The 13,222-nt window shown below is 42.7% G+C and overlaps 1 protein-coding gene across 1 annotated transcript in view; it reads right to left on the minus strand.

Moving 5' to 3' along the window:
- The window catches only part of SPOCK1 (SPARC (osteonectin), cwcv and kazal like domains proteoglycan 1), a 525,708-nt gene that overhangs the window by 292,946 nt on the left and 219,540 nt on the right, over positions 1 to 13,222 (minus strand). Inside the window, exon 3 of the mRNA XM_019027018.4 lies at positions 462 to 507. Within this exon, the coding sequence (XP_018882563.2) occupies positions 462 to 507 (46 nt within the window). The remainder of the gene's footprint in view (positions 1 to 461; positions 508 to 13,222) is intronic.

A 13,222-nucleotide genomic window follows, 5' to 3' on the forward strand; every position in this document is an offset into this window, starting at 1 on the left:
AAACCATGAAGAAGTTATTTAACAAATAAAATCGCAGTACCCTTGACAGTCTCCCAGGATTAACCTTTTTCTAGAAAGAAAGTTTCATTGTTATGGCTCATGTGAATTAGAAGCATCTCCAGGCATAGTCTGTTCCATGAATGAAAGCACTGCATTCAGCCCCACAATTCACCATGTTAATTTGATAATCAAATTTCACTTTTTTTTAAAACAAAATGAATCAATGATTATATTGGTCAAGCCAATTAAAAGAAATTGTTTAAATCAGCCCTAGATATAACCTCAGACAAATAACCAACTTGATAAAATAATTTCTATCACCCCAGTCAATTCAGTCCCCAAAGTCAATAAAATAACACTGCTAGCTGGCCCCTGTGGGAACATTAACTCAGCATGCAAGGAAGGAAAAATGAGACCACATTTACCACAGACTATACAGCAAGAAATATTGCATCCATTACCTTGGTCAAAGGGCTTGTTGGGATTCCAGTTTCTGAAATAATCATCCTATATAAGGAAAAAATAGAAAACAAAGGTCAGAGTTCAAAAAGCTTTTCACATAACTGCATAAAAACCTGCCTTCCTTTTCACCCCCCAAAACACAAAGGAAAACACTGAAAGCTTAGAAATTTTTCCCAAAACAGGCATTAATGTGTAATAAAAAAATATCAATTTCCTTTTCAAATTCCTGTCTTTCAAACCGTATGTATTCAATACTGGGAATAGTAAAAACATTTCAGCCCAGTATAGAAACAGTGCTGCTCTTCTTAGTTTGACATATAAACCTAGACACCTTCTAAGTGCAAGGTGTATTTGCTATCAATTATACTGTAGGTGATGCCTTGCTGCTCTCAGTTATGATTAAGCCTCTGTGTTTGTAACAGCTGATAATTCAACTGTCAACATTTCTTTTACATACAGACACGCATCTTGTGGTGCACAGTTCCAGTTTTTCAATACTTACAAAACCTAAAAAGAGACAGCCTTCCAAATGTTAGAATTAACCAAAGGCGTACATTTAGCTTAATACCATTTGTTCTGGGTATGGAAAGATGAAAAAAACAAAGGCTGGCCAATCTGGTCTCTTCATAACCATGTCTTTCCTGCATTTGGGTTGCATCAATTTATGCTCTGAGGCTAGGCAATTCATTACTTTAAAATTGCAAGGATCTCAATCACTCAATTCTTCACAGCTATGTTAACTTCTTCCCCACTCCTAATAACCCTTTCCTTCCTAACAGCCACCATGTACTCCCTTTATTCTCCCCATCAGCACTTTGACCCCATTGTTTCCTGGCACACCCACTGTATCAGCAAAACTGAACAGTTTGCAAGTTGAAGAGGTGTCACCCATGCACATTATCCCCATAGCATCTTTAAGGATTTGTCCCTTTGTAGTTAATATTCAATTGCTTTGCTATATGTGTTTTTGGCAGGCAGTCTGCACGCTGCAGTTTCAGAAGGCTGTCCAAAATGAAGCCTCAATGTCTCTTCTGGAAAAGCTAATTTACATCAAAGTGCACAATTAGTTTAAATTATTGTCCATGCTGTGTTCTGATGCAGTTTATCTCTGACACGATCTCCTGTGAATTTTATCAGCCTCAGTGTCATTCAATTATGTAGCTTTATTATATCCTTGTTGAGTTCACCTAGGCCCTTAAATAGATTTTAGGAAACTAGCTTTAGAGTAAAATCAGAACATATTGTTTCTTGGCCAGTGATTCCATCTTCCAAAGCATTAGGAAATAAACAGCTTCCTCTGGATCCAGAGGATTCAGCACTAAATTATTTTTAGTTTCAAAGAATTGCCCACTTTGCTCTGGCTTTAGTTTTATAGAATAACTGGCCTTCTCACCCATCTGGTTAGGGAGTCTTTGAGCTCTTTACCATGAGATATCACTGAGGAAATTTAAAACAGTCTCTCTGCAATATCTTTCCCCATTTATAAGTTTAAATACAATCCCAAACTTTTGGAATTGTGCTGTCAGAAACTCCGCAGCCACTGTTAAATGATTTTAAGTTAAAAGTTGGATGGCAGATAGGAAATTTAGCACCCGATTTCTAGGTTTGATGACCAAAGTGTTCTTAGCCTTAGACAACCATGTTACCAACATTTTCTGCTATTCTCAAGGGCAGAAGAGATAACCCAAGATGAACTCATTCTCACCAGTGGAGAAAAAAAGGATCAAACCGTTCATCCTTCCAACTGTGGTTTATCAATGCTCTCTCCACATACAGAGGATGGCATCACGTATAATGGCAATGTGAAATCTTGTGAAATATTTTCTACTTGAACATGCTGTTCTAATAAAGCCCTTGGAAGCTCAGGCTGTGTGTCCAACAGGGAAGGGCTGGAACCAAAGACAAGTTCCTTTAACTTTAATTTCACAGGCCACATTCTCTTTGATGTCAAAGAAAGGTTTGAGCAAGTCTCAAGAACTGGATATTCCCTAATGATTTCAACATATTTTATAACTTGGATGGAATTTGAAGCATTCTTCTGGACCTTGCCACTTTTTCAGGTTAACTATAATTACCATTTTTACATATTTCTTAGGGAAAAATCACAGTTTTAAGTATAAGGCCTCCAAAAGTAGCTATCTGCATTAGAATATTTAAAGCTCATTGCAAATGTAACAATACTGCCTAATTGCTGCCAAAATGTGAAAGTACACCTTGAGTGAAAACTCATTATGCAAAATGAGTCCTTCAAACAACCCCTTGCCCAGCCAGGCCAAGCAGGGAAGAAAAATGATTCTCTGCATCTGATTGCTTTTGCCCTGCCTCAGGAAAGTGGACTGCCAAAGCAAAAACCAATGAGCCAGAGCTGATAAACCTTTGTGTGTCACTGCTTTGGCTGCAGCTGAGAGAGGAAAACTCACATCAGGGGCCAAGATCATGAACACATGTGAAGGACTCTAGGCACCAGAGCCCACTTGGGGGATGGTCACTGAGCATGGGGGAGGGGTCTCTTAGCAGCCACTGCTGCAGTCTATGTCAGGAAATAAGTGCTGGAGTATACATGATCACTCCTGCACACTGTCCTAGCTAGGTTCAAGGGCTTCCACACACGGTGAGTATAAGCAGGCTGGGCTGCATCAATTAAGTCACTCTGTGTCTGGGAGAATTCTGGTGAGGCACAGTCCAAACTCAAGTGGAGAAAGCCAAAGATAAAAGACAAAAGAGAAAAGAATGGCTCCTCTAGAGCTTCACCTCCTGAAAATTTGTTCATCCCTGAGACCCACTTAATGATTGGGGTGCTCAAAGGACATAAGGATAGCTGTCAGTGGTCCTGAACAAACACCCTACCAATACCAAGGCTGGGCATTTCACCAGGGCCTAAGACTCAGGTGGCAGAGCCAGGCTTTTAAAAAAAAATCTTATTTTCTATCTAAATAAAAACATATTGTATCTATTTTACATTGTCCTGAAATGAACAGACCCTATGACTTTCTATGCTGTCAATAATTCCATCACTTCTACCCTGGGAAGTAGTGTGTCTGCCCCGGCACGACCCCAGTGCTGTGTGGGCCCCACACTTAAGCCCTGAAGCTGACAAAGTGCAGGACATTAACAGCCCTTGCCTCTGACCTTCCCTCTGGCCCAATAAAGTTATGGCTTGATAAAATTCAAACTGTGGTGAAAGACATATTGGATAGATCAAACTTGTCAGGCAAGGCATATCTGAGTTAGCCTTTTGAGTGGCAATTTTATCATCTAATGATAAAGCTTTTTTAAAGACTTGCAATGAGCCCAGCAACAGTTAATTTTTAAACATAAACCCAAATAGAAAGATGCATATCTAAATACAGTCATTTAAGTTCAATAGCTCCCATTAATGCATTCCACAGGTTGAGGAATGAAGGATGGCAGTGTTACTACATGTCTATTTTATGGGTTACACTGAAGAATGTAATTGTGTCAGGCATCTTCTGGACAGGACAGAGAACGGTCTTGCTGTAAATTCTAACTAACCCATATCCATATGAGGAAAGACTGATTCCATTTCACTATAGCATTTCATAAATGAATATTATTCAACCCTTTTTTAGGGATTGTTAAAACCTGAAAGACCCTATAAATGTAAACAGAGGCCCAAACTTAAGCATACTGACTTAGGTCTAGAATCACATAGTATTCCAAGGCAGCAGGAACTCTCATGAAAAGTTGACATGGCCAGGCCCAGCGGCTCACACCTGTAATCCCAGCACTTTGGGAGGCTGAGGTGGGTGGATCACCTGACGTCAGGAGTTTGTGACCAGCCTGGCCAACATGGTGAAACCATATCTCTACTAAAAATACAAAAGTAGCTAGGTGTGGTGGCACATGCCTGTAGTCCCAGCTACCCGAGAGGCTGAGACAGGAAAGTCGCTTGAACCAGGGAAGCAGAGGCTGCAGTGAGCCAAGATCGCACCATTGCACTCCAGCCTGGACAAGACGGAGCAAGACTCTGTCTCAAAATTAATTAACTAATTAATTAATTTTTAAAAAGTCACCATAAAGATCATGGTAAGAAAGTGACAAACCATCCATGTCCAGGATGAAGGAGGAGGGTTGGTGTTAGTGGGAGAGGAAGAAACAGAGACTGGTAGCAAATAAGACTCCAGTTATTGTTTTATTTTCTACAGCTGATCAACAAAGATAAAACTATATTTCTCCATTTATCTCACTTATTAAATATTCCACTAAGATAGTATTGAAACCTGTGAAATTATTGGCACTCGATGGCTGGCGCAAAGGAATTTAACTATTAATGCTTTAGAGATATTCTGTTCAGATAAGCATCAATGAAAAAGAAAATATGTTTTACATATACATATATGCACATTTTATATACAATATATTATTAAAGATATATTTATTATACATTACTATATGTTTTTCATACACATAAATATGCCAAGAGCACTCCACTCTATAATTCATCTTCCAATGAAATAATTAAGTCTGCTTAACATGAAATGACAAAATATTCTTGCTATAATTTGGGTGATTAAGTCTCTTCATCATGGATGATCATAGCCCACTACAGAACCTATGGTTCCAGCCCATTTTGAATAAGAACCTGAATTTTCTTTTACTATACCATAGCCCCAAAATGACTGATGCAATTTAGCTCAAATATTCCCCAGGGATTTGCCTTTCAAGAGGTGCCTATTTAATCTCCAAGGAATGTCAAAGCTGACTCTGAGGAAAAGATGGGGTGGCAGAACCAAATGAAAACCCAATTGCCTTGGCACCCAATTATGAAGATGATAATGTAATTTATTACATACTACAGCTTCAGATGCTACAGATCAAACACATTCAGTTCTCATGAAACAGATCGTTTCTCCTTCATACATATTTTAGCTAAGCTGTTTGAACCCTGCCGTTTCATCTGATGATTACCTGAGATAATATTAATACAAATTACCAGCCTAGAAAATAAATGGGAGCCTCATTTGTCTTGACCAGGAGGGAGCAATAGAGACATAAACTGAAGGAAGCAAATTAAAAGGAGGGCAGGCAGTCACTTTGGAGTTGTCTGTGGGCTGATTGCAGATACACACAAAATGGAGAAGCACTTCCCTGCAAGGCTAAGTAGATCAGAACTGAGTTTGTAGATCCCAGATGGAGGCACACTCCACTTTACCAAAACTGCAACCTTTAGAAAGAGATCAATGAAGGGACTGTAGCCAAACTGCTCTCAAGAGGATTCAGTGCAAACTGGTTCTATTTATCTTCACACTACTTGACTGGGGGGAATAGGAAGATCTGGTTGGTGGGTGGGAGAAATGTCCCTGAAATGATAATAGAAGTCACCAGAAAAGTGAGATGTCCAGACCATTATGTAAATGCATCTGTTATATAATGTGGCATTTGCCTGTAATTTTGTGTGCAATGGAAATCTCTGCTAATCAAACTATTATAAGGTACAAAACACTCCATTTATTAAGAAAGGAGCTAGCATCACACACAACTACCCTACCTCTGAGCTGTTTTCATTCACATCTCTGGCCAAATAATTTGCTGTTTGTCTCCTCCCCATCTCTGGTGAGGAGCCTCAGTGAGAATCCTTCTGAATGAAGTGACCCAGCTTGGGCAGTGACTTGAGGCTTCTCAGCCTTCCATCCAAAGCTACCACTCGTGAGAACCCTGTACAACAGGGCCTGGGAGTTGTCTGCATTAATACATTTTTGTGTGCACAAATCACCCACCCCCACCCCCCACCCCCCAACACACACACGGGCCTAGGCCGCTTCTGAGCAGGGATGGGTCTTACTCACCTGCACATCCCCTAAGGCATCACTCAACAGCACACAGTAAATCCTTGCTAAATCACATCAAATATAAGTAAGCAATTCCAGTTTGTAAGCAATTCCATCTCTGTATCCCTGTGAAATTCTCATAACTATTACTGGTGTGTGTAAGTACAGGTGGTTGTATGTTTATACACACACTCTAAATCACCTTCGCCCTGAATAGAGCAATTCTTTGATAAATTGGTCTGACATTTGGTTTAAAGTCCTCCAGGTCTTAGACAAAATGATTCAGAAAATAACAATGTCAGTTGCTCTGCTCTTTCAATAAATAACCCACCAGTAAAACACAGATAATAACTGACAATCATACTTGTACTGTAACTAATGAGAAAAGATAAAGCAGCAAATGGACTGTTTATATGCATTTGATAAATTGCATCCCTTGGATATACCAATGAAAAATAAATGTGTGTGGTACTGGTTCACTGAACTAAAACAAATATTTACTACTGAGATTTCAGATTTAGAATGAAATTTACATTTTATTTCGCAACTACTTTAATGCTATGTCTACATACAGTTGAAAAATCAAAAACCTACCTCAACTTCCTGAGTACGAAAGCATTATAAATGAGAAAAAAATAAAAGAATCACATCAAACAATAGGAAGAAATGTATACATTTTTGATAATTGCATCAAATTTTCAAATTATCATAACATTAGAAAGGTCATCCAGATATGCTCTCTTAATTCACCTACCATCATTCCTTTGAAAAGGTCCCAACAATTCACTAAGTTCATGGGAAAGGACATGAGGTTATGGGGTAGAATAACTGAAGTGGGATGAAATCTGAGTGTGGTCTAGTGATCTATATCATTGCTGCCGAACAGCTAGCAAAATCATGATTAAATCCAAACACTCAGCCATGATTACCATCCACAAGAATTTCAAATGAGTAATTGCCTGTGACATTGGTCCAAAGGGTGAAATTCAATAAAAACCCCAAGATGACATCCAAGACCAAGAGTAGTATACCTTCTACATTTCTGCAAAGAAATTCCTTTGCCTTGCAGTTTCAAAAGAGCTTGAGGGGTCCTCAAACCTGAGAAAGATATGGATTTATGTTCCTAGGAAATATGTAAAATGAATAGCATTGTCATTGCTCCTCTAGCTGATTCAAGGATCATCACCAACACAAAGAGCTCCCTCTTCTTAGGGACTTTCTGTCTGTCTTGGTCAGTCCATCCAAGCTGGGGTGGAGAGAAGTAACCCACTGGCTTGTTCTTTTCCCAAGGGAAAGAACTGAGTCTGAGGTTTCTTCCCCAAAATATGCCCTGTGTTTGGGCTTTTCTTCTGGGGATATGAATGGGCATATGATGCTCCATTTGTACTCTGGCCAAGACATGTGTTGTCTCCTCAGACTCAAAACCATCCACAACCTTGACTTTATTAGCAAAATTATCAAATTGAGCTGGCCAAGAGCAGCCTTCTCAATATCTAGGAAGGAAAGAATAGGTCAGCACCAGGGAGTTAAAGTCAGAGAAGATACTGTAAACATGGCAGGCTTTGAAGCAGATGTGGGTTCAAATTCTGGCTCTAGCACTCACCAGCTGTGTGGCCTTGCACAATCTACTCAGCTTCTCCGAATCAATTTCCTTATCCATAAAACAAGACCACTTGCACCTACCTTGAAGGATGGTCGCAATGACTTGCAATAATGATGCAAAGTGCTTGGTATGATATCTGGCATACAGAATTAATAAATAAAAGGTACACAATTTCATGTCCATTTCCTGAGGTTTACGGTAGGGGGATGTCCCAGGAACACTGAGAGAAACATTAGTCTTTGTGGATATGTTTTAAATTTCAATAATGCAATTCTTGCGTATTTGAATCTTGTCAATTAGGCCCAAGTGAAGGGAGACCAATTGCAACTGGAAAAAATAATTATGAAATACTTAAATGCATGTAGTTTTATTAGTCTCATGTATGAAGAGAGATTTTTAAAAAATCAATGAAATTTGAAAACTTGAGCTACAGGCATATTTTGTGTAAAGGGCAGACACGTACTATTTAAGATTCGGTCACACCTCTCTATTAAATAGACCCCATCTATTAAAAAAGACAATACTTACACCATTGGGCCTATTTGTGCATTGAGTGTGGCGTTTTAAACCACTGAAAGGTATTACCTATCATGTAATTGTAAACAAATTAATTAAAGTTTCAATTATGATTAACTATATCCTGATAAGGGACCTGAACCTGCTCTGAACAGGCAAAATTTCTGTGTAATCATTAATTTACATGTAGAAAACAGATGGAGGAACCCTGAAAGGGTATGTCTCCTTGGCACACCAAACAAAGCCATTGCCATCTTACAGCTTATAGCATGTAAACCTTCATTTCAGAGAAAGTACAAATTATACTGGCCTGAGGCCCAGCCTTGTCCGAGTATCACAAATTCCAAATTAATTAGGTCCAGCCATCTTTCTGAGAATGCCTGCTCCCTTCCCCCACCATAGCTGGCAGGCCTCCATGAACATCCAGATGCTACCTTGTAGAGAATAAAACACCAGCTATTAACTACCACCTCACCATCCCTCCCCACTTATCCTCTCACCAAACACAGGGATTGGCAGAAGCAGTGGTTTCCACCTTGGCTGATGGCTGGGGATGCTGTGGGGCTTTTCAAACTCTGATGCCTGGCCCAGGGCAGGAGGTGCTGATTCAGTGGCTGGAGTGTAGCCTCCACACTGGGATGTTTTAAAAGCTCTCCAGGTGATTCTAATGTGCAGCTTCCATAGGAAGTCACACACTAAATCACAGTGACTGAGGTGACTGAGGGAAGGCCAGGCCCACCATAGAGAGCAAACCAGGTACAGAACATCAGGGGCCTTCTCCCCCAGCTTCTGGAGCTTTCCGGAGTTGTATCCATCTACCACTCTCAGGGTCTGCTGCTCTAAGAGTCTCCAGCTCATTAGACAGCACCTCTGTCCACCTGCTGCTGAGGCAAGAACCCAGGCCGCAGGCTGGACTCCTCCCTCTTCCTTCCCTCTGCCATTCAGGCAACAACGAAGTCCTCTTCACTTGCACTCCTGGGTCTCTCTCACATCTCCCCTCTCCTCTGCCTTGGGTCAGGCCTCCACAATTTCTCCTCACAACATGGCCACGTGCCCTAACCAGCCTCCCTGCCTCCCCTGAGCCCTGCCCAGGCTGTTCACACTGCCTCAATAGTGACCTTCTAAAGGGATGTTCTGGTCACATCACCCCCTGCTTAAAATGCTGGAGGGGCTCCCAGGTCAAGGCCAAGCCCATCAGCCCAGCTCACAGGATTTCTGTGCCCCAGCACCTGCTGAGCCTTGCAGTCCCCTTATGGCCACACTAGCTTACATGTTCGAGTCACCAATGAACTACGTTTTAATCCTGCAGCAGCCCATGCTCTCTTCGTTCCCCAAAACTCTGTCCATGCTATTCCTTCTGTGCCTGAAACACTCCTCCTTACCCTTCTTTTGTTAACATTTACTCCTCTATCAAATCCCAGTTTAGACACTTCTTCTCGTGGAAAGCCTTCCTTGTCCCCAATCCCTCTGCACTTGAGGCACCCCTGCTGTGTGATCTGCAGCCCCCTGGGCTGCCTGAACAGAGCACTGAACTGCTCACACTGTAGAAGCTGGCTACTCCTCTGCAACTCAGCCACACAGACGGCAGTCCCTAGGGCCAGGGGCTGGGTGGCCTCACTGCCGAACCTCAGCACAGCATTCATTTGGCACCAGGTACTCTAACATCTACTGAATGAATAAGACAACAATCCAACCTCGGCTGGTTTTTTATGCCAGTATCTTGCACTGCAGCTCTGCAACTTCTTCCCCTTTGTCTCATAACTGATAGTTCTATGACCTGGAGTTTTCTGAGGAAGGTAAAATAGATAACTCCCTTTTAGTGACTAACTGGGGCAGTAACAGGAAACTGGAAACCAATGGGGATGACACTGGAAAGTCTCAGAGGGATCAACCAGGCTCCATAGGAGGAGGACAGGTAGATTTCTGCCCAATGGCCCCACCCCACATCTACTAATGCCCTGAGTCTCCTCAGGGACCAAGAGGACTTCATGATTTGGAACACCACAGCTGAGCCAAAATCTGATACAAGATTTAGGACTTGCATCAAATCAAAGCCCAAATCAAAACATCAAAGTAATAGTAATATTAATAGTAATCATCGTAATAATAGCAGCTACCACATTTTTTTTTAATAGACAGGGTCTTGCCATCACTCAGGCTGAAGTGCAGTGGCACAATTGTAGGTTACTGTAACCTGGAACTCCTGAGCTCAAGTGATCCTCCTGCCTCATCCTCCCAAGTAGTTAAGACTACAGGTGTACACCACCATGCCCAGCTAATTTTTAAATTTTTTGTAGAGATGGGGTCTTGCTATATTGCCCTGGCTGGTCTCAAAATCCTAGCCTCATGCGATCCTCCTGCCTCAGCCTCCTAAAGTGCTCGGATTACAGGCATGAGCCACTCTTGCAATAACCATCTGAGACAAGCATCTCAGTGTTATAGTTGTGGAAATTGAAGCTTAGAGAGATAAAATTACTATACAAGTTCACACAGCTAGTGAGAAGCAGAACCAGGATTTGAACTCCATTTTTGCCTGACTTCGAAGATCATGCTGTAACCACTACGTACTACTGCTTCAATGGCATCAATGTGAACACCAGAGACCCTGGAGAGAAGGCATGGGGCTGCCTGCCCTGTGGAGATGCACCATGATACAGGAGATACCAAGAAATCGGAGGTGAGAGCACAGATGACGGGCCTCTCAAGAGATTCTCACTACCACTACCAGGATTCTCATTATGTCTGAAGCCTCAGCTTTCCTATCTGTGAAATAGGGAATGAAAACACCTGCCTCACAAGGTCTCTAAGTAAGTGGACAGCAGGTCTATCTGTCGTGTGTCTGCCCCAAGAAAGCAGGCAGGACACCCTAGATTCCTGATCCACCCCTACCCTCAGGCCCAGCCTCACTAAGATGGTTTTCTGGGAAGAATCATGGCCTTCGGCCCCAAAGACAGTGGCCCCAAGAGCAGGCCAGCAGGAGATGCACAGGAGTCTCCTGCCTTTGTGTGCCCTGAACTGAGCACTCACACCTGTTAACCACCAGCACTCCTGGTGGCCCTGTGCAAAGTGAAACATCCAACACCAACATCCAAGCACCATGCAGAAGATGTAGTGGCTTTAGCATGAATCATCTCTCTGGAAAACTATGGCTGCAGGTTTGGCATGAAGTTTTCTTTAGCTGCAAACTGAGGGATGCTATGGCTCCTCCTAGCCCTGCCATTCAGCAGCTTCTCTTCCACGGAACATCTGGGAAAGAAAGCAATAAAACTCCTTTCACTGTGTCCCTAAGACTGTCCTAGCTACCACCTTGCAGCCCTGTATCCTGAGGCTCCAGCCTTTGGATCCACTTACACAGCAGATGCTCCTCACCAAAGCCCCAGAAATAAATTGAGTCCAAGACTTTGTCCACTCCAAGCCTGTGCTGTCTTGATCTGATAATTCTCCTTTGAAATTTGCAATTTTGGAAGTGACATTTTCCCCACGGTAAGAGGTAACCAGAGTAGGCAAGCCTTCCACAAATGGACCCACATTCCTGAGCCACAGTTTTCCTGTACAATCACCAACAAGGCTTCCATGGAGAAGAGTGGGCATCCCCTCTCTGAGCAACAGCCACTGCTAACAGCAGGGCCCACCACGTGGGTAGAACAGTCCTCTGAGATTGACTGAAGGCTTTCCACAGAACCCACACTCCCAAAGGCTGCGGGGTCAAGGAGTCCTGAGCTACCCTGCCTGTTACCCAACAGGCACTGACGCAACTCTGTAATTGTTGTAACACAATTTCTCCTCCCCAGCACTGACAGAAAGATGCCTGATAGAAACAGATGACCACGAGGCACTTCAGCCAGGCTCCACTCTTCATAACTTGCTCAGCTGACCCCTTGGACAGAGAGATGATGTACTGATGTCATGTGGACAAGATGGATGGTCCAGAGAACCTACAAGAGAATTGTCTTTAGAACAAGAGCAATGCACATGAGTCCCCAGATAGTAGTCCTAACCCCACTATTGAGGACCCATGTACTAGTCCATGCCATGAACAACTGGCTGTCCTACTTCCCCCCAGGGGGAATGCTATTATCTGGTCCTGCTTATTTAGGGCCTGGGCACCCACAGAGACAGAGTGAGGCTAAGGCTAGGAAAGAAATGGAGATCAAAGGCTCTAGGACCTCAATGCCCAATGACACATCCAGATCTAACCTATAAGCATTGGGGAGCCCCTGGAGGGCTTATTTGGAGGGTGACCCCACCAAACTGTTATTTTCTAAAGCATACTGCACTCTCTCTGTGTGGGACAAATTAGAGGGAACCCAACTGAAACCAAGGACACCAGCGAAGACTAACAACTACCCTTACCCTCTTGAAACCCATGGTCTAGCCAGGGGAGAAATAACAAGAAATGTAACCAGATTAAGCATAACATGACCTGGTAACTACCACTTAGAAAAATTAGCTATGGGTACACAGAGGAAGAAGTCGCAAATTATTCCAGAGAACCAGGGAAGATTCTACTGAGGAAGTACCACTGAAGCTAGCTCTTGAAGGACAGTTTTCCAGAGGAGGGATACACAGTGGCGCGAGAGAGGACATTGCATTCAGGGGATCTGGCAGGTGTACGATCATGCAGTCTTTGCCGCAGCAGCTCTAAGCTATGACAAAAGGCCGCGAAGCATGAGCCCAGGTGCAACAACAGAGAAGAGACAATGGGAGATGCTGGCAGCTCTACTCAGTGTCTCCTGCACCTCTCAATCTGCCCTTTGCTCTGTGACTAGGAAACTCTGTAGCTACTGCAGCTGGCTGCCGGAGATAATGCATATGACAATTACAATCCCTCCACTTTAGCTGGAAGGCTAAG

Source organism: Gorilla gorilla, chromosome 4 (assembly GCF_029281585.2).
Source record: "Gorilla gorilla gorilla isolate KB3781 chromosome 4, NHGRI_mGorGor1-v2.1_pri, whole genome shotgun sequence".
In the NCBI taxonomy this organism is placed as follows: Eukaryota; Metazoa; Chordata; class Mammalia; order Primates; family Hominidae; genus Gorilla; species Gorilla gorilla.